This window comes from Amblyraja radiata, chromosome 35, assembly GCF_010909765.2.
Source record: "Amblyraja radiata isolate CabotCenter1 chromosome 35, sAmbRad1.1.pri, whole genome shotgun sequence".
Taxonomy (NCBI): domain Eukaryota; kingdom Metazoa; phylum Chordata; class Chondrichthyes; order Rajiformes; family Rajidae; genus Amblyraja; species Amblyraja radiata.
This window is the reverse complement of record NC_045990.1, coordinates 3,744,148-3,764,627: the sequence shown is the minus strand read 5'-3', so window position 1 is coordinate 3,764,627 and position 20,480 is coordinate 3,744,148. Positions and strand designations below refer to the sequence as shown.

Below are 20,480 nucleotides of genomic sequence, written 5' to 3'. Positions count from 1 at the left end.
ATTGGAGGAGCAGCACCTCATATTTCGCTTGGGCAGTTTACACCCCAGCGGTATGAACATTGACTTCTCTAACTTCAGGTAGTCCTTGCTTTCTCCCTCCCCTTCTCAGCTCTCCCTCAGCCCACTGGCTCTGCCTCTTCCTTTCTTCTCCCACCCTCACATAAGTCTGAAGAAGAGAGAGGAGAGAGGGGGGGAAGAGGAGAGAGGGGAAGGGGGAAGAGAGAGCGGGAGGGGAAGAGAGAGAGGGGGGAGCGGGGGAAATGGAGAGAAAGGGGAGGGGGAGTAGAGGGGAAGGGGGAAGAGAAAGGGGAGGGGGAAGAGAGGGGGGGGGAGACGGGAGGAGAAGGGGGAGAGAGGGTGGGGATTGGGGAGGGGGGAGAGGGGGAGGAGAAGGGGGGAGAGAGGGTGGGGATTGGGGAGGGGGGAGACGGGAGGAGAAGGGGGGAGAGAGGGTGGGGATTGGGGAGGGGGGAGACGGGAGGAGAAGGGGGGAGAGAGGGTGGGGATTGGGGAGGGGGGAGAGAGGGGAGGAGAAGGGGGGAGGGAGGGGGAGAGAGGGTGGGGATTGGGGAGGGGGAGAGAGAGGGGGGGGGGAGACGGGAGGAGAAGGAGGGAGGGAGGGGGAGGGGGGAGAGAGGGGGAGAGACAGGGGAGGAGAAGGAGGGAGAGAGGGTGGGGATTGGGGGGGGGGGAGACGGGAGGAGAAGGAGGGAGGGAGGGAGGGGGAGAGAGGGGGGGGATTGGGGAGGGGGGAGAGAGAGGGGGGAGACAGGGGGGAGAGGTTGGGGAGGGGGGAGAGAGGGGGGGGGGGAGACAGGGGAGGAGAAGGAGGGAGAGAGGGTGGGGATTGGGGGAGTGGGAGGGGGATGGGAGGTATATGCCCGCCTATCCCGGGGACCACACTCACGGCAGCGCCGACTGTGAGGACTGAGCCCGCCAGGTCACAGGTGTTGCAAACGGAAGCGGGGTTGTAATCGAGGGAGCAAGACCCAGACAAGCGGCCAGACAGACAAACAGGGAGCCAGCGCTGGGGACACAACCTCTACTGGGACCGCCATCCCCGGGAGGGGTGAAGAGCAGCGAGGATTTTTGTGGATGAAGGTGAGTTTGTGCAGAGTCCGTGTCCACTCTGGGCGGCGGCACAAAGGACATTGCCCGAGGGGAGGGGAGGGGAGGGGAGGGGAGGAGGGAGGAAGCTCTGGAACCCGCTATGAAGCTCCAAGCCTGGGGATTATTTAACGTGGAGGAAGGAACTGTAGACGCTGGGTTTAACCAAAGACAGACACAAAATGCTGGAGTAACTCAGTGGGACAGGGCAGCATCTCTGGAGAGAAGCAATGGGTGATGTTTCGAGTTCAGACCCTTCTTCAGACTTTTTTTTTAAGGCGCAGATAGAAAGATTGTTGATTAGTACAGGGGTGTCAGAGATTATGGGGAGAAGGCAGGAGAATGGGGTTTGGAGGGAGAGATAGGATCAGGCATGATTGCATGGTGGAGTAGACCTGATGGGCCGAATGGCCTAATTCTGCTCCTATTACTTACAATATGCTATCTCATTTAATATATATTTAGAAGGAAATGCTACGGATAAAAATCGGTGGAGCCATATATATATTATATGATATATAGCATATATATATAGCATATAAATGTGTATTTATAATATGATATGTAAATAGACTAACATATATGTTATATAGACCATGATCTCTCTCTCTCTTTCTATATATATATATATCATACTATATTTATAACATATTATAACATATATGTTAGTCTCCACCGACTATTTTTCTAGCATTTCCTTCTAAAATAAGTACGCGTTGCTTGTTACACAATCATTCCCGTGACCTGGTTATGGTGTTAATTATTAATTATTCCTACATTCCTGGTCCCTGAAGGCTGTGTGTGGGAGGGCTGTGTGCACTTGTCGGTGGAGATGCGGTTTCTCTGGGCGACTCTGTGTGTGGTGGAGTGAGTGTGGTGGAGTGGCTCTGCGCGTCTACAGGTGAGGATGTTTCAGTGGCTCCTCCACGTTGCCGACCTGGATTCAAACAGGTAGCGACGCTGTAGTTAGTGTGTGTGGCTCAGTCCAATCCCAACGCTGCCGTAGTTCAATATTGCTGCTTGTTTTAGAGTCATGGAGCGCTACGGTGTTTACCCGACCCAACTTGCCCACACCGGCCAACATGCCCCAGCTACACTAGTCCCACCTGTTCGCGTTTAGTCCATATCCCTCCAAAACTGTCCTATCCATGTACCTGTCTAACTGTTTCTTAAACGTTGGGATAGTCCCTGCCTCAACTACCTCCTCTGGCAGCTCGTCCCATACACCCACCGCCCTTTGTGTGGAAAAAGTCACCCCTCAGACTCCTATTAAATATTTTCCCCTTCGCCTTAAACCTGTGTCCTCTGCACCTCGATTCCCCTACTCTGGGCAAGAGACTCTGTGCATCTACCTCATCTATTCCTTTCATCATTTTATATAAAGGATGGATCAGGTAAACGTACAGAGTCTCTTGCCCAGAGTTGGGGAATCGAGAACCAGAGGGCATAGGTTTAAGGGGAGGGGGAGGTGAGGGGACTGAATAGCAACCAAAGATGTGCAGGTTTGTAGGTTAATTGGCTTGGTATAAATGTAAATTGTTCCTGGTGTGCTGGGGATCGCTGGTCGGCGCGGACTCTATGGGGCTGAAGGGCTTAGTTCCATACTGTATCTCGAAACTAAACTAAGGGGATAACTTTTTCAACACGCAGGAAGATTATTTTTCATTCAGATGGTGTTTGTGGGGGTGGGGGGTGGAGGTGGAGACTCTTTCAGTGTCGAGGCCAGGTGTTGGAAGTTGAAAGATGGTAAATGGGAATAGTGTGGATGGGTGTGATGGGCCGAAGGGCCTGTTGTGCTGTATGTCTCTGATCAGGCTGGTTAGCATGCAACAAAAGCTTTTTGCTGTACTTCGGTACACGTGGCAATAAACTAAATTAAAACTAAGATAGACACAAAATGCTGGAGTAATTCAGCGGGACAGGCAGCATTCCTTCTCTCCAGAGATGCTGCCTGACGCGCTGAGTTACTCCAGCATTTTGTGTCTATATTCAGTGTAAACCAGCATCTGCAGTTCCTTCTTACACAACTTAATCTTGAACCTGCGCTAAGGTTAAATAATTAACATTCTTTTTAAAATTAAGGCAGTGAAGGTGAACTTTGAGGAACACTCTCTCTGCTCCACTGGGGATGGGGGGGGGGGGGGGGGGGGGGGAGGGAGAGGGGTAGAGGGGAGGAGGGAGGAGAGGGAATTTTATATCTTATTATCCCATTTTGCTTTGTTTTAAATCTGGGCAAACTGCAGGACTTGTCACTGGGAAGGAATGAAGGAAGAATTACCGAGAGGAAACTGGGTTTAATGAAATGTCAATAGATGAACTAGGGCAGATATTTAAGCAGCTATTTCACAATGCTCAGTCAGCATTTAGAAAATGGAACTTGATAAGAAAGATGAATCGGCCATGGTTAACAAAAGGAGGTCAAGAGAAATATGAGCATCGGAGGACTGGGTGATTTTCAGGGACCAGCAAGCTAACAAGGAGGAGGAGACTGAGATAAAACTAACAAGTAATATCAAAAGAGACAGCAAAGATTTCAGTGGAGATATATAATAAGGAAGTGGTTAGTTAATATAAGTGTGGCAATCAGGAGATTGAGTAGAAACATAAACAATAGGTGCAGGAGTAGGATATTTGGCCTTTTGAGCCAGCACCACCATTCAATGTGATCATGGCTGATCATCCCCAATCTGTACCCCGTTCCTGCCTTCTCCCCATATCCCCTGACTCCGCTGTTTTTAAGAGCCCTATCCAGCTCTCTCTTGAAAGTATCCAGAGAACTTCTGATCAGATCAGTCTCTGGGAGTCTCTACCCTGGTGGTTGTGTAGGCTGCATCGCCAGAGGCATTTAGAGAGGAGGTGGGGCAATGTTTTTTTGAAAGATAGAGGAATTAAGGGCTTTGGGGAAACGGTGCTATCGCAACATTAAGGAACATTTAGGCAGGTGAATGGATAGGATCGGTTGAGATGGATATGGGCCAAACGCAGGCAGGTGGGACTAGTGTTGATGGGACATGTTGACTGGTGTGGGAAAGTTGGGCCGAAGGGCCTGTTTCCACGCTGTATCACTCTATGACTCTACGCACAGAAGAGAAGATGAGGTCTGGGGCTGATCAGCCAAAGACTACTGGCCCCGTGTCCTTGTGCTCCTCTGTGTTCCTCCTTGTGTATCTGTTGAGTCACCAAACCAAGAGAGAGACCACCTCCGGCTTCAACCCAGTCCGCACTCCAATCCCCATGCCTCTATACTTACTTGTGAAGGCCAAAGGGGATTAATCAAAGCAGTATCTCTCGTGGGCCCTTTACCCTGAAGGGCTGAGGCTAATTCTGATGCTATAATAATTTGGTGTTCTGGAATATTGCATGCAAAATGATTTTGGTTTTGTTTTTTCTGGTCAGGAGGAAACCCAGCTGTGGTGATGAATATTTTGTGACCTGCATCAGCTACCCTGAGGCAGCAGCAACAGCGATAATTAGTGGGATTCCTTCCTCCTCGACAAGGTACGCCAGCAGCTCAGATTCCACCACTTTAGATCCCAGTGCCTGACCTGGCCCCTGCCTCTGGAGCTGCTGCGATCTGTGTTCACACAGTGTCTGAGACACACAATCTAAGCCGAGTGTCGCTGGACTGGTCCACATCAGAGATGGATGGATTACATCATCTACTGCTCATCACTGCACTTGGAGCCGCAGCTTCTGGCAGAAGCTTTGCAGGTCAGTGTTGGTGTGTTTCTTATCTGTGGTTGGAGTGGTATGGAGATGGGGGATAGTGAGCGGAGTTTAGTTTAGAGATACAGCACGGCAACAGGACCGTTGGCCAACTGAGTCAATAGACAATAGGTGCAGGAGGAGGCCATTTGGCCCTTGGAGCCAGCACCGCCATTCAATGTGATCATGGCTAATCATCCACAATCAGTACCCCGTTTCTCCCCGACCAGCGATCCCCGCACATTAACATTATCCTGCACACACCAGGGACAATTTACATTTATACCAAGCCAATTAACCTACAAACCTGTACGTCTTTGGAGTGTGGGAGGAAACCGATGACCTCGGAGAAAACCTAAACAGGTTGCAGGGAGAATGTACAAACTCTGTACAGATAGCACCCCTAGTCGGGATGGAACCCGGGTCTCCGGCACTGTGAGGCAGCAACTCTACCACTGTGCCCCCGTGCCACCCACTTGTCTTTATTCTGCAGGGATTTATCGTGGCTCCCTGCGTTCCCCCAAACACCATCACGACTGGTTAGCACGCAACGAAAGCTCTTCACTGTACCTCGGTACACGTGACAATAAACTAAACTCACAAAATAACTGTCCCGCTTGCGATTTGCTTTTCTATTTCTGCGATCTTGCTCTTCAACTGTCTGCAACAGTGATTGCCAATAAAACAAAATGTTTCTTGGCTGTAAAGAGCCTTAAAAAAAAAAAAAAAAAAAGAGTGAAAGGAGCAATGGAAATTTAATGAGTGGAAGCAAGGAACTGCAGATGCTGGTTTCTAAATTTTAGAAAAAGACCCAAAGTGCTGGAGTAACTCAACGGGTCAGACAGCATCTTGGAAATTTAAGCATCACAATGAACAAAGGAAGGAAAAGTCACCGTTGTTACTGATGCTCATGCACGCTGGTGTGTGGAATAGTTTGGCAGGGCAGTCACGCTGTACTGGGTTTCGCTCTTTGCTGAATCTCGATGGACTAAGTGTACAGATGAGGGTGACTAATGTGGAACTGATCTAGTGAGTCAGCAACTTTGGGACAGGAGGAGGGAGCAAAGTCTGAGGGAAGAGAGGGGGGGGGGGGGGAGGAAATATATTGCCACATTTTATAAGGTTCACTAAAATCACAAACAGACCAGGTCATTAACCAGCCTCATGGAATCCATGTAAACTGTTTAACGTGGCCCATGTAGTGATATCGTCACCTGCAACTTTGAACTGGAATAGGTTCAGTCTGAGCTGCGCAGCTGGAGCCTGCTTGTATTCAGTCGGTTAAAGCAACATTTCTTTAATCTGGAGAACAGAATCTAAATGACATGGGTTAGCATCAGCTACTCCATTACTGAAACAAGATACTATATTTTAGTCTGTGTGTGTGTGTGTGTGTGTACATGTGTATGTGTATACGTGTGTACATGTGTATGTGTATACATGTGTGTGTACGCGTGTGTGTGTGTGTCTGTCTCTATTAAACACACTCTCTCACACTTTATAGACAATAGGTGCAGGAGTAGGCCATTCGGCCCTTCGAGCCAGCACCGCTATTCAATGTGATCATGGCTGATCATCCCCAATCAGCACCCCGTTCCTGCCTTCTCCCCATATCCCCTGACTCCGCTATTTTTAAGAGCCCTATCTAGCTCTCTCTTGAAGGCATCCAGAGAACCGGCCTCCACCGCCCTCTGAGGCAGAGAAGTGCAGTGACTGGCTCACAGACACCAATAGACGTACAGGTTTCTAGGCTAATTGGCTTTGGTAAAGATTGTAAATTGTCCCTCGTGTGTGTGTGTGTAGGATAGTATCAGTGTACGGGGATGGCTGGTCGGCATGGGCTAGGTGGGCCGAAGGGCCTGCTTCAGCGCTATATCTCCAAACTAAACCAAACTTAACCCAGCCTGGAGATGCATTGCTCTGTGAAGGTGTTGCTGAAACACATGGGTCTGATATGTGTGATGCTCCTACATGCATTTATTTACTGACTGTGATCCTGATGAGGAGAATACAATAAATTTGATTTTGAATCTGGGTTGCATGATTCTGGAATGTTCTTCAAGGTGTTCCAGTTGCCATAGTAATGCGTCTTGGCTCTGGGCCATGCTGCACATAGAACACAAGGCCAGCGAGCTTGTTTGCTTGTCATCTGCTGCCTTGGATAGGCTTTGTTTGCTGGCCTAATGCACTGCCTCCAGGTCCAGGGCCTCGTCAGTACGTGACTCCTGCCCATCACTACAGGTGCTTGCCATCCATCCTGGTCTTGTAACATATAGGAATGCACACAAAGGGTGGTGGGTGTATGGAACAAGCAGCCAGGGGAGGTAGCTGAGGATGGGACTATCCCAACATTTAAGAAACAGTTAGACAGTTACATGGATAGGACTGGTTTGGAGGGATATGGGCCAAATGCAGGCAGGTGGGACTAGTGTAGCTGGGACATTGTTGGCCAGTGTGGGCAAGTTGGGCCAAAGGGCCTGTTTCCGCACTGTATCACTCAATGCCAAGAGGCCTGTGCTGTCCTTTATAGAATAAACTTCTGAAAGCTTTCTCCTCCTCCAACTTAGCCTTTTTATTGAGATTGATGGTCTTTGTCCAGTAAGGAAGTTAGGAGACCTGGAAGTGCAGCAGTTAGTGCTGATGTCGCACAATGCCAGAGGCCCTGATTCGCTCATGACTCTGGGTGCTCTTTGTGTGGAGTCTGCATGCTCTCACTGTGACTGCAAAGATTTCAGTTATTAGTTATCCATTTGATGTATATTTTGAAACAATCTTTTAACTTTTCCCCACAGAGAATAACACGACGATTCCATCTCCCACATTGACGACACAATACAAAACGCCAGTAAGTCTTTCTCTTCGTTGTTCAATGTGTTTGTGCAGCAGGGTTTAATGTTGGGATGCTGGATTAAATCAAAGATAGACACAAAAAGCTGGAGTAACTCAGCGGGACAGGCAGCATCTCTGGAGAGAAGGAATGGATGACGTTTCGGGTCGAGACCCTTCTTCAGACTGATCAGTGTCTGCCCCACTGAGTTACCCGAGCATTTTGCGTTTATCTCGGATTTAATGTTAGCCACGGCTCCACCAATGGAACAGAGGGTGAAGGTTGACTCTTCAATGGCGTTTTGGATCAATGTGCCTTCAGATGAAGAACGGCCATCACCTCCCATCCTGCTATGGCCTCTGACTAACCTCTAGTGATGGGGGGGGGGTGTTGGGAGATTCTCGAGTACGAGTGCTGTCTGTACGGAGTTTGCACGTTCCCACTGTGGCCTGCGTGGGCTTTCTGCGGCATGACAATGGGAGGTGATTGCTGGAACTCTGGAGGAGGAAAACTGCGAAGGTGTAAATAATTAGTGCCAGCGTTTGTTGGGGTATGGAGATAAGGGAATGGTATCAAAACGCACGCTGCGGGGAGGGGAATAGCTGTGAGGTGGGGGATGGGGTGCGAGGGATAGCTGTGAGGAGTAACTGCGTTACTGACCCGTGCCTCTATGGGCTTTAACAGGTTGCAGCCATCGTGGTTCCTTGCGTGGTCGGGGGCCTGCTGCTCATCGCCATCATCCTTGCGCTGGGCATCGTGAAGCTGAAGGGAAAGCGGAGAGAGGAGGGCACGTACAACCCAAGCCAACTGGAGCAGAGCGGAGCACGGGCGCTGCCCCAGCACGGCCTGAAGTTACCTCCCGAGGAGCGGCTCATCTAGCCAGGCGCACAGAGACCGCTCGGCCCACGGAACTGATGCTGGAAACAGTCGGAGCTAAAAAAGTCCAACACTGTCACTTGTTTTCTGTAGGGAATTGTCATTGATTGAGTGTGAGAGAGAGAGAGTGATTTCTGCCCTTGTCATGAGGGGCGAGAAGTGAAGGATATCCAGCTGATTATCTGATGGTATTCCCCCTTGACCGTGATATCTTTCCGATAGCTGGGGACTACTGGAATGATGGGGTTACACTGCCCAGCTAGTCTGGGGGGGAATGTCAGTGGCCCAACCACATGAACTGCTGGGTGCCCTGGGATAACACCCATAGTGGGAGGATAAGGACACGAGGCATTTCTCTGAGATCTTTAGCTGGGACAGCTATGCTGAACCGTGACAGGGGCTGTGTTGCAGACATTCTCTCTTGAAATTAGAAGCAGACAATAAGCTAACCTCGTAGACCAAGTACCAGCAACGCATCAATCCCACGATCAAAGCTGCAGCGCGGTGAATTGAGAGTCGGCACGCGGCAGGCACTGGTAACAATTGTTAATCCCACTAATACATGCGTCATCCATGGCCTTGCCTCCCCATTACAGGCAATCTCTCGCTACTCAAGTGGTGTCAATGAGCCAACATTGCCTGGTGGAAAGCCATGGATTTCAGCCGTGATCTTTGCATCATCAGGAACCTTCATTGACTCAATGACTTTGTAATTTAAAACAATGTTAGTTTGTATATTTTATTTCTAAAGGAATCTGTACTGGACACTAAGACCAAGTGCTGGAGTAACTCAACGGGTCAGACAACAGTCTGAAGTAGGGTCCTAACCTGAAAGATTCAGAGATGCTGCCTGATCTGCTGAGTTACTCCAGCACTTTGTATCTATTTAAGGTACACCAGCATCTGCAGTTCCTTGTGTCTTCACTGTAATGGAAACTGCTGGTTTATGCCTACTGTGTATTAATAGTTCAGCAATATTGCAGTATAATTTAGGATGCACAGATTCTGGTGTGGGGTTACCTTATTCCCTGTTGTGCCACTAATGGGCCATTTTTAGCCAAAGTGGGTCCTCTAAGGTAGAGATATTAGTCACTGGAAGATGTCAATGGGCGGATGAAAAAGCAACATGAACACTACAGAATGCAGAGATGTGTGCGAGTTCCACATACGTGGGAAAGGGTAAGTGTTAATACCTCAATGGGAAATTTTGAACCACTTATTTTTCTGTTGCTGATTTTAATGTAACATTCTTGCACTAGATAATTATTTATATTTTTAAAGACATTCAGCAAAGAGACCAGACCCCCTATTCCCTAGATTATAGCTGTTTTCAACGGCAATGTGTAAATTTAAATCTCTTCAATGCGCGGAAGTTAATTGCTGTTATGTGAACACTGGACTTGTATGTATCTGGGGCCAAAGACCTCTGATATTAAGTAAACTGCACCGGTTTATGCCACAATCAAACTGAGATTAAGACGTTCGTACTCTGATATTTTGGCGGCTTATTTTTAAAGTCAGAAATTGTACACGCATTCCATGCTGTTTTATTAATACATTTTGTATGCACTTTGTCTAAAAGAAAATCATTTAATATTTTTTATGACTTTATTTTTCTCGATGATTGATTGTTCAAGTGGATAATAGAATTTGATATTGTAAACTTGTCATGTGTTCATTCACTTCTTCACCAGGGCTTGTATTTAGGAGAAACTTACTGGTAGCAACTTGATCAGAGCATTCAATGTTTCATTACATGTAATACCATCAACTCAAGTTCTGACCATTAAGGGGCCAGAATCTAGGTTCAGTTATAATAACCCCCCAATAATATTGCTTCAGCTGAACAACCAATGTCGGTTAGTTTAGTGGATCATGAATCAAAAGGTGAGAGCACTGTGCAGAAATTGCTGTGGTTTTCAAAGCTCCACTCTTGTTATAGTCCGGAGTATGTGTGGCAGAACATAGTTATAACTGATGCTTGAACTGGAGGCTGTGAAACTACATAAAGCTGGGTTCAATATCTACAAGCCCATCCCCTAATCAATTCTAGATACATCTGAATCAAAAAGAGTTGTAGATGAAGAAGGGTCTCAACCCGAAACGTCACCCATCCCTTCACTTCACAGATAGAAACATAGAAATTAGGTGCAGGAGTAGGCCATTCGGCCCTTCGAGCCTGCACCGCCATTCAATATGATCATGGCTGATCATCCAACTCAGTATCCCATACCTGCCTTCTCTCCATACCCTCTGATCCCCTTAGCCACAAGGGCCACATCTAACTCCCTCTTAAATATAGCCAATGAACTGGCCTCGACTACCTTCTGTGGCAGGGAGTTCCAGAGATTCAGCCTGCCTGTCCCTCTTGAGTTACTCCAGCTTTTTGTGTCTATCTTGTAGATCGTGGAAATCTGAAATAAAATCCATTGCTGGGTGTAGGCAGCAGGTTTGGTGCCATCAGGAGGGAGAGAGATGTTAACAATTCAGGTAAAGGATCTTTCATAAGGAATTGGGGTAGAATTAGGCCATTCGGCCCATCAAGTCTACTCTACCATTCAATCATGGTTGATCTATCTCTCCCTCCTAACCCCATTATCCTGCCTTCTCCCCATAACCTCTGACACCAAAGGTTCTTTCATCAGAACTGGATAAGTTCTCTCTGTCATTTTGTGTTTTAAACTTTTTTTAATAGAAATATAGACAAGATTGGGGGGATTTTAACTCTGTGAGCAGGAGCATTAATGGTCCAGCTTACATTCATTTGTTCGATGTACCTTTTCATATCTCTCTGTTCCCTCTCCCCCGACTCTCCACCCTGAAGAAGGGTCCCGACCTGAAACATCAGCTATTCCTTTTCTCCAGAGATGCTGCCTGACCCGCTGACTTACTCCAGTTTTTACGTCTATTATTGGTGCAAACTAGCATCTGCAGTTCCTTCCTACACAGTATTTATATAATGTGTGATAATGAATTTGCACTCCTTTGTACCGTGGTAATGTATTTAGCTTCCACGTTATAAGTTCACAACTCGTGTTGCAAACCAGTAATAGTCAAACCTTGCTCGTTAGAGTGGGGCTGGCTGAATTGCTTCATTAAAGCCCCTTTCCCGAGTTGCCACGAATTCTCCCCTTGATTCAAACTCGGAGAATTACGGTAATAGCCAGCCGTAGGTATTCAGGGCTAGTCGTGGACATTTTTCAACATGCTGAAAAAACGTCCCAATTTACCTGATGCCCCGAGTACCTAGGGCTGGCATTACGAGCTTCTACAAAATATCTACTGCCTCCTATGGACTCGCTAAGGACTCCTACAGACATTCTCCGAGTTTGAAGCAAGGGGAAAACTCGGGAGAATTTGTGAGTAACTCAGGAAAGTGGGACAGGGACTTAACCCTGTACTTTCATTCTGTTAGATTAAATTGGGGAACAATCATAGGATTGTAGTGGTCTTTGGATAGAGGAATTGCAGAGAGGATTTGGATAATTACTGGATACTGAAGAGTTCTGTACTATTGTAGTTGGATACGTTAGTACCAGTCATAGTTCAGTTTAGTTTATTGTCACGTGTACCGAGGTACAGTGAAAAGCTTTTGTTGCATGCTAACCAGTCAGCGGAAAGACAATACTTGATTACAATCAATCCATTTACAGTGTACAGATAAGATCATAGTTAAAGTAAGAAATGTTGCTGTAGGAATACAGATTTAAGAGTGTGGAGCGATTGTAATGTGACTGTAGATCTACTGTGGCCAGCAGGCAAATAGTCGCTTGAGTTGGGCGGCCATCTTGGAAGTTGTGGTGTGTCACTATTTCAAACACGAGTTGGGGAAGTGGGGTTGCAAGAAGATGTGCAGGCAATAGTCAACAATTATCCCTCACCTACTACTTATTTCAAAGGCACCAGGAGATTTCTCTCGCTGTGTTTCCAACAGTGACCATGGTTGAGGTTTGAAAACTCCTCAACATGCGAATACATCATTTCCTCTTTGGTGCAACATTTCCTGTCTGAATGTAACCAGCTAGTTTGCTGCACATTATCCTCACCAGGCCACAGGTCAGTATTGCAAAATCTAATTATATTTTAAGCTCCACACAAGGCATGTAGCTAAATAGATTGAAACTCTCTGAAGAATCCCATTTTGTTCTTTCCCTGCTGCCCAATAAATATTTCCACTTTTTGAAAGCTTTTATTGAATGCCCTTTCTGAAGTTTCATTTCAGAATGTACTCTGTTGCAAAAAGATCTCTAGCCTAGTTCTATCAAAGACCTTTGTGATTTTGAACGTGCTTACTCTCCTCTAAAAGGGATCAATTCCAATTTCCAGTACCTCTCTCTGGTTAAGTGAACTTACTTGTCCTTGATAGTATTCCATTAATTATCCTTGAGTGGAGTCTAGTATTGGACACAACCTTCCAGTTGGGTCTCACTAGATGTTGGCAAAACTTTGGCAGAACTTTGCATTCACACTCAGTTTTAAAAGCCATGTTTCCCTCCCCTTAAGTATTTTGTAAAGAGTTTTCTTAACACCCTACCATCTTGAAAGGTTGCACATCAGAACATGGCTAAAGTTTAATCTTTTAATTTATATTTCTGTTATATTCTCATTATTAACCTATCTTTGCAGTTAAAAATATTTGTTCAATGGCAAACCTGTGTTTGTGAGGCACCTGTTTGGATTGGATTCAATTTATTGTCATTGTCTCATAAGAGACAACAAAATGGATTTTCCTTACAGTCATAAACATTAAAAAAAAAGCACAAACACAGAAGTCCACGACACAACATCTCCACAGCGGCACCAAAGTCAGGGAAAGAACCAAAGTCCAGTTAGCCTCCTCGCTGATCTTCCCAGATGTTCACCCATGGTCGGGGCCTCCCGAGCACACCCGTAGTCACCACCACGGGTGGCCCGATGTTCAGGCTCACTTGCCGGGAATGATGGAACCCCGCCGGAGAACATCCTCAGCGGCCCGGACCTCCAAATCATGACAACTGTGGGCTTGTCTGCTACATGCCACACTCCCAAATTCCAAATTCCACTGACCTAACATCTGAAAGGTCAACTCTCCCCGTCCTCCCTCCCTCTGTTTCTGCCTCCCCTTCCCCAGCCACAAGCCTCTCCCCATCAACTGGATCAGCTCAATGTCAGGGCTGAATACCAAAAGTGTGAGTGAGGAAAAGATAAACGACAAATCAAAAAGCCTCACCTTTCTGCTCATTTTCTCAACATGTGTAGGAGGACATATCAAGGTGATGAGTGTTGCCTGGACACAAGCATGAGACCCCGTCTTATGTGGGTGCCTTGTCAAGGCTATGAAACAGTCTGGAATGGGTGACGTTTCGGGTCGAGACCAGTCTGAAGAAGGGTCTCGACCCGAAAGGCCACCCATTCCTTCTCTCCAGAGATGCTGCCTGTCCCGCTGAGTTACTCCAGCATTTTGCATCTATACTCTGTCACTGGCCCATCAATGCTGGGGAATAAAATCTAAATTTAATCAGCTCCTAGGCTTCAAATCTCTTTTTCAGCTCCGAGACCTTCCTGGCTGCTGTAATATCTGGATCAGTCTCGGGTGCCGCCACAGTTTCTGGTATTTGTTCTTCCTGATCCACAGACAATGTTTCTTCTGCTGGTCGCCCATCGCTAGGAGGCTGGGTGGTGGAGGTGTTGCAGGTGGATTCACCCAGTTCTTCTTTCCACTCCTTTTTCCCACATCTAAAGGCGACGGACGTTGAGCGAACCTTTCCCCTGGCGATTTCGGCCTTTTTCTCGCTAGCACGGGCTTGGAAATAGGACAGGGCTGATTGCACACTTTGGGCTGCCTCCTCCTTGCTGGTTGCTGGGACAGTGGGAACACAGGAGGGGTCCATCTCGCTGCCAGCCTCCACCGCTGTCCCAGCACCATGATTACAGGAGCTTTCCTCCATCACATCGAGGTTGGCTTCACCCCCCCTGCCTTCAAGCGCCTGCGACGTTAACCGCGCTCTCTGCCGCGTGGTTGATGTTTTAGGAGCTGTTGGTGGAGGTGAACGCTCAGTTAGGCTGGCACTTTCTTCTGCACATGTTGCTGGATCTTCGTCTTGTTCCACCTCCTGTTCTTGGTGGTCCTCTGCTGAGGGTTTCAGCTCGTCGATCTCTGTAGCTGAACCCTGGGAGCCCGAGTCCTCAATCAGCATTTCATTTCTTGTCTCGGTTGTGTCTGGCTGAAGGGCTCCATTTTCAGTCGGTGTTCCCGTTAGTTGAGTTAGCAAGGACCCTTTATCCCAGTGAATCCCTGTACACTTCTCATTACCTTTGGCAGACGGTGAAACGGACAAGGAGTCGTCCTGTGATCCATGCTCCTCTGAACTGCTGGTGCTCGGAGTATTGGGATTCACGGGCTGCATCTCCGGAGGTGCTATGTTATCTTCGTGACTTGAGGCACTCCCAGAATCTCCAAGGTCTGCCTGGCTGGTCGACACAGAGGACATGTCTGATGTTTCTTCCAAGGAGGCCGACAGGGATTTCATACACTCTGTGGATCCATCAAAACTCCACACCTGGGGTCTCACTGGCTCCGACTCTCTCCTGTTGATGTTCTCCTCGCTGGGGTTGGTACCCCTGACCTGCAGACACAAAGGCAACATGTGTAGGAAGGAACTGCAGGTGCTGGTTTAAACCGAAGGTAGACACGAAAAGCTGGAGTAACTCAGCGGGACAGGCAGCATCTTTGGAGAGAAGGAATGGGTGAAGGATCTCGACCAGAAACGTCACCCATTCCTTCTCTCCAGAAATGCTGCTTGTCCCACTGAGTTACTCCAGCATTTTGTGTCTATCTTCGACTCAAAGGCAACATATTTGTAAGCTTTATTTCTTCAAGGTGAGTTTACTTAGTTTAGAAATACGCGGGCAGGTGGGACTAGTGCAGTCTGAAGAAAGGTTTCGGCCCGAAACGTTGCCTATTTCCTTCGCTCCATAGATGCTGCTGCACCCGCTGAGTTTTACCAGCATTTTTGTGTACCTGTAGCTGGGACATGTTGGGTGGTGTGGGCAAGTTGGGCTGAAGGGCCTGTTTCCCACGCTGTATCACTCTATGACTTGGCTTCTAACTGAGATTAAACAAGGTCTCACTCACCCTGCGGATGTCCTCCATGGAGTCCAGGTTGAAGAAGTCGAGGCTGCGGGTCCCGTACAGAAGGCCCTTGTCATGAGCTGTCTGAGTGCTGAGGGTATCGAAGATCTCCCCGAGCAGGTCCATATCCTCTATCTGCAGCAGCTCATCACTGGCCGTATCCAGTGGGCTGTCCTGCCCATCTTCATCACAGGTCGACCTACACAAGTCAAGCAAATGATCAGTATTGGATTGTAAGTTTCAGGATGACGTGTATCACCTCCAGAGGACATCGGGCAGAGAAGTTACAAACATAGTGTGCAGGGATGAACTGCAGATGCTGCTTTACACCAAAGATGGACACAGAATGCTGGGCTAACTCGGCAGGACGGGCTGCATCTCTGGAGAGAAGGAATGGATGACGTTTCGGGTCGAGACCCTTCCTCAGACTCCTGATAAAGGGTCTCGACCCGAAACGTCATCTATACCTTTTCCCCAGTACAAAAATGGTGACTAAAGCCCCTTAACAGTGGGTCCCATATTCATGTCAATGTCCAAAGGCCATAGGGTGGGGAAATTGGATATGCCTCCCACTTGATGTGACAATGATAGGAGAGGAGTCTGCTTCTGTCCCGGGCAATAGGTCAGGATGCAAGGGTAACAAAGATGTATGTACTCTGAGAAGAGGTGGGTCATCCTGAGGGGAATGGAGAGGAAGATGTTACCTGTCTGTCTCAGTGGCGAGGGATCCATCGATGTTCGTGTAGTGGCGATTTGGCCGTCGAGGACGAGACTGGAGGAGAAATGGTGAAAAAATGAAACGGGTCAGTAAAGGGCTGGTACACACATGTATGCATCTGATAGAATAATCCACCTTTACCAATGGCACCTTGCAGCTGGGGAACCGCTCACTTAAGATATATTTATGGTTTAGTTTAGAGATACAATGGGGAAACAGCCGACCAGCGATCCCTCACACACAGGATTCTACACACACTAGGGATAATTTACTATTATACCAAGCCAATTAACCTACAAACCTGTATGTATTTGGAGCGTGGGAGGAAACTGGAGATGCAGGCGAAAACAGGGAGAATGTACAAACTCCGCATAGACAGCGCCCATAGTCAGCATCGAACCCGGGTCTCTGGCGCTGTAAGGCAGCGGTGCCACTCTCCATATACAAGCCCTCCATAAAGTTAAATTAAATTCCGAGTTCCAGGTACCTGAGGCATTACTTGGCCTTTATCTGGGAGTCATATTCTCAGGTAAGTATCTTGTGAACCAGGAATGTTTAAGAAGGAACTGCAGATGCTGGAAAAATCGAAGGTAGACAAAAATGCTGGAGAAACTCAGCAGGTGAAGCAGCATCTATGGAGCGAAGGAATAGGTGACGTTTCGGGTCGAGCTCAGAAACAGAGCTGAGGACCTGTGTAGGAAGGAAGTGCAGGTTTACATCAAAGACAGAAACAGAAATGCCGGAGTATATCAGCATCTCTGGAGAGAAGGAATAGGTGACGTTTTGGGTTGAGACCCTTCTTCAGTGAGAGTCAGAGTCGGGGGAGAGGGAATCTAGAGATATGAAAAGCTACAAAGAATAAATGAATGAAAGGCATGAAAATAACAAATCTAAGGCAGCACTGATGATCAGGGAAAGGTGGAGCCCACAATGGTCCATTGTTGGTTGTAGATAAGGTGATAACGAGTGAATACAAACAGTGAAACTTATGTGATGCCTTCTCCAGTCAAATCACTTACTACCAATGAGTATATTGCCGATATTAAGTTGTTTGGTGAGGCACTAAAACAGCATTGAACGTGGGTATTGGAAAGCAAGATCGGGAAAATACAGAAGACACAGAAAGCCTGATGATTGTTCTTACTGTGTGTCCAAATGCCCCCATAATAGAGCCTCCTTACTTGACCAAAGTGCTGGGTGATGGGTAGGCGATTCTGTAAGCTCTCTGTCTGGATGTGCCGCTGATGGACGGGTTGATACCGGAGCGAACCGCCGCGCTGAAACTCTCGTTCATCACCCAGGTCCTGGAAATCAAACAGTAATCAGCACCGTGGCACCTGGCTGCAAGATGGCCACAAGACGATCGATGACTCTAAGGTGAAAGACCAAGCTAGGCTCCTCCACATTCACACACGGCTTGTTTCCACAGAGTGCAGGAAGGAACTGCAGATGCTGGTTTACACCGTAGATAGACATACAATGTTGGTGTATGTTGTACTCCAGTGGGACAGGCAGCATCTCTGGATAGAAGGAATGGGTGACCCTTCACTCGAAACGTCACCCATTCCTTCTCTCCAGAGATGCTGCCTGTCCCGCTGAGTTACTCCAGCATTTTGTGTCTATCTTGTTTGCACAGTAATGAGTCTGGCAGGCATAGACTAAAACACAGCCACAGCCGATATCATTAGGCTTGTATGCATTAAAGGCAGTTGTGTTTCAAGTTACTAATGCAGATACACAAAGTTTACAAAGGACAGGAAGTAGCCAGGGTGCGATAAAGGCACTGGTGAGAGTGTTTCAGCACAAGCTGAGATGGGCAGGTAGGCAACCTTCCTGACTGAACAGATAACAGGTTGGAAGTTAGTGCCTTGTTTGGCTTCAGTGACTTGCGAGCGGAGCACCAAGGCAAATTCCTTGTATGTGTACATACTTGGCCAACAAACTTATTCATTCATTCATTCGGTTGTAAACAACAAGGGAGGGGAGAGAACATAGCATTTGTAGCAAAGAGGGATGGCAATGGGTTCAATCTTTCAAACATTTAATAGAGGGAATGGCAGCTCATCTAGGATTGGACATTGAACAATGCAGAGCTGATGGAGGAGCTGGGCGATATCTGAATACTTGGGAAGCTGAACGCCTGTCTTCAAGTAATGGTGAAGGACAACATATTGTTGAGGAAGGGGAGTGTCTAGTTTAGAGATACAGTGTGCAAACAAGCCATTCGCCCCACCGAGTCTGCGCTGACCAGTGATCCCCGTTACACTACACACTAGGGTCAATTTATACTAAGGCCAATTAACTATTCATGGACTGGACTCTGGGCAAGTTGTAAGAAAACCCTGGAGTCATGTTTACAACTTGTTAAAGCTCGGATGGGGATTTACGAAAAAGTTGTAAGATTACTTGCATAAGAGGGGGAAAAAAGGTTCACCAGTACCTTGTGCTTCAGACGATTTTTCATTCCCTTCAGGCCCAATTTAGCATGACCTTTAGCCTGGAAATAATAATGACAGCATTAATATTTCTGTATCTCAAAAACCATTGACTCATCCTCTCTCGGCCCCTGATTCAATCGCCATTGATCCATGGTCCTCATCTCCTCATCTGCAATCTTCTAATTCACCCTCTCCTCCCTCACTCTTCTTTCATCTCCAATCCTGATCCCAAATCTTATCTTTATTGCTCTGTTGGCAAAACAGCACTCATGTCTTCCAACCAACAAGAGATTCCATTTACATATGACCATAAATTTGTTTATATGTAAGTTAGTCATTGAATTCTCCCTTTTGCTCTTTACAAAAAACAAGTGCACAATCCTGCTCACTGATTTTTTTTCTCTGCAGCCCTGTAATATTTCCCCCCACAACCCCATATCCCTAGAAACCGTTAGCCCTAAGAGCTCTATCTAACTCTCTCTTGAAAACATTCAGTGAATTGGCCTCCACTGCCTTCTGTGGCAGAGAATTCCACAGATTCACAACTCTTTGGCTGAAAATGTTTTTCCTCATCTCAGTCCTAAATGGCCTACCTCTTATTCTTAAACTGTGACCCCTGGTTCTGGACTCCCCCAACATTTTTTGAAGTGTTCAGGACCTTGCACTAAAAAAATTCCTGCATCTAGCTTGTCTAACCTTTAAGAATTTTACATGTTTCTATAAGTACCCTCTCATCCTTCTAAATTCCAGCGAATATGGAATTTAGAAAGAATGTTCAGGTTGAGACCCTTCAGACCCTTTTATTCCTACCATTCAGGTCTCATAAATTCATGTTCCTAAGATAGGATCAGAATAATACCATTCGGCCCATCAAGTCTACTCTGCCATTCAATCATGGCTGATCTATCTTTCCCTCTCAATCCCAGTCTCTTGCCTTCTCCCCATAGTCACCCATTCCTTCTATCCAGAGATGCTGCCTGTCCCGCTGAGTTACTCCAGCATTTGGTTTCCAAACTAAATGCTTGCAGGATTGATGACTGTACTTCCTTTAGTGCAAGGTCCTGAACACTTCAAAAATGTATTGCTGGCTGAACATCCGAGATTGTGAATTGCAAGTTCTTTGATGTAAGTAATGATGAGTTGTTTCAGGCTGAGAGATTGCACTATTTTTCAGATCGCCACAGTTGTAAACACTCCTGGCCATTAGCCCATTTAAACAGCTCTTTGATGTCAGTCGTCAAGGGTCATGGTGACCCCATAGTGTGAAGGCTCCAGTAGTTCCTCAGTACTTACAAAGTTATACATGTTCTTCATAGCTGGATTGGCTTTAGTTTTCACGGTGTGGATCAGGGCCCCGCCACCTCTCTGCACATAAACAGAGCGAGTCAGGTCTCACTTCATCATTAAGCTCCCACATTCCTCCAAACTTATTGACTTTCTCCATTCTCCAGGTTTCAGCTTCACAAGTTTCAGGTATTTCACTCTCTCCACTGGAGTAAACCCCTGGGATTAATTATGCTTAGGCTCTCATCACCATCCATTTGGCCAAAACTGCCCTGAGCTCTTGTAAATAGGTGGTATCTCTGTACCAATGCATACGTCTTCCACATCAGGTGACCCTCTTTCCTTCCAATACCCTGTCCCTCCATTATTTCTCCTCTTGAGCTCCATACACCACCTCGCCCTCATCTCCTCCTT

The 20,480-nt window shown here is 47.1% G+C and overlaps 2 protein-coding genes across 6 annotated transcripts in view; one reads left to right on the top strand and one right to left on the bottom strand.

Annotated features, from left to right (window-relative positions):
- The first annotated feature begins 927 nt into the window (after nt 1-927).
- Nucleotides 928-10,991, top strand: crb3 (crumbs cell polarity complex component 3). Of its 3 annotated transcripts, XR_004416917.1 has the most exons (5): nt 928-1,101; nt 4,504-4,818; nt 7,605-7,657; nt 8,324-8,642; nt 10,980-10,991. XR_004416917.1 is itself a non-coding variant. In XM_033050812.1 (4 exons), the coding sequence occupies exons 2-4, from the start codon at nt 4,749-4,751 to the stop codon at nt 8,516-8,518; spliced, it is 318 nt and encodes a 105-aa protein (XP_032906703.1). In that variant the 5' UTR covers nt 928-1,101; nt 4,504-4,748; the 3' UTR covers nt 8,519-9,330. The 3 variants fall into 3 exon arrangements, 2 of the variants coding, with proteins under 2 accessions (XP_032906703.1, XP_032906704.1); XM_033050812.1 differs by lacking the exon at nt 10,980-10,991 and having other exon boundaries at nt 8,324-9,330; XM_033050813.1 differs by lacking the exons at nt 928-1,101; nt 10,980-10,991 and adding an exon at nt 1,874-2,008 and having other exon boundaries at nt 8,324-9,330.
- A 2,507-nt stretch (nt 10,992-13,498) lies between these two features.
- The window catches only part of LOC116991941 (DENN domain-containing protein 1B-like), a 33,137-nt gene continuing 26,155 nt past the window's right edge, over nt 13,499-20,480 (bottom strand). For all 3 annotated transcript variants that reach the window (XM_033050943.1, XM_033050945.1, XM_033050946.1), the window contains 6 exons: nt 20,076-20,147; nt 18,785-18,841; nt 17,526-17,648; nt 16,331-16,398; nt 15,630-15,825; nt 13,499-15,120 (listed from right to left, as the gene is read on the bottom strand). In XM_033050943.1, coding sequence (XP_032906834.1) covers nt 14,020-15,120; nt 15,630-15,825; nt 16,331-16,398; nt 17,526-17,648; nt 18,785-18,841; nt 20,076-20,147 — 1,617 coding nt within the window. In that variant the 3' untranslated portion in view covers nt 13,499-14,019. The remainder of the gene's footprint in view (nt 15,121-15,629; nt 15,826-16,330; nt 16,399-17,525; nt 17,649-18,784; nt 18,842-20,075; nt 20,148-20,480) is intronic.

Bases quoted from the DNA above. Each gene is read 5' to 3' on its own strand.
- crb3 (XM_033050812.1), top strand. From the start codon at position 4,749: ATGGATGGATTACATCATCTACTGCTCATCACTGCACTTGGAGCCGCA. The intron at 4,819-7,604 runs GTCAGTGTTGGT...TTTTCCCCACAG, and splicing joins TTCTGGCAGAAGCTTTGCAG to AGAATAACACGACGATTCCA. The intron at 7,658-8,323 runs GTAAGTCTTTCT...GGGCTTTAACAG, and splicing joins CGACACAATACAAAACGCCA to GTTGCAGCCATCGTGGTTCC.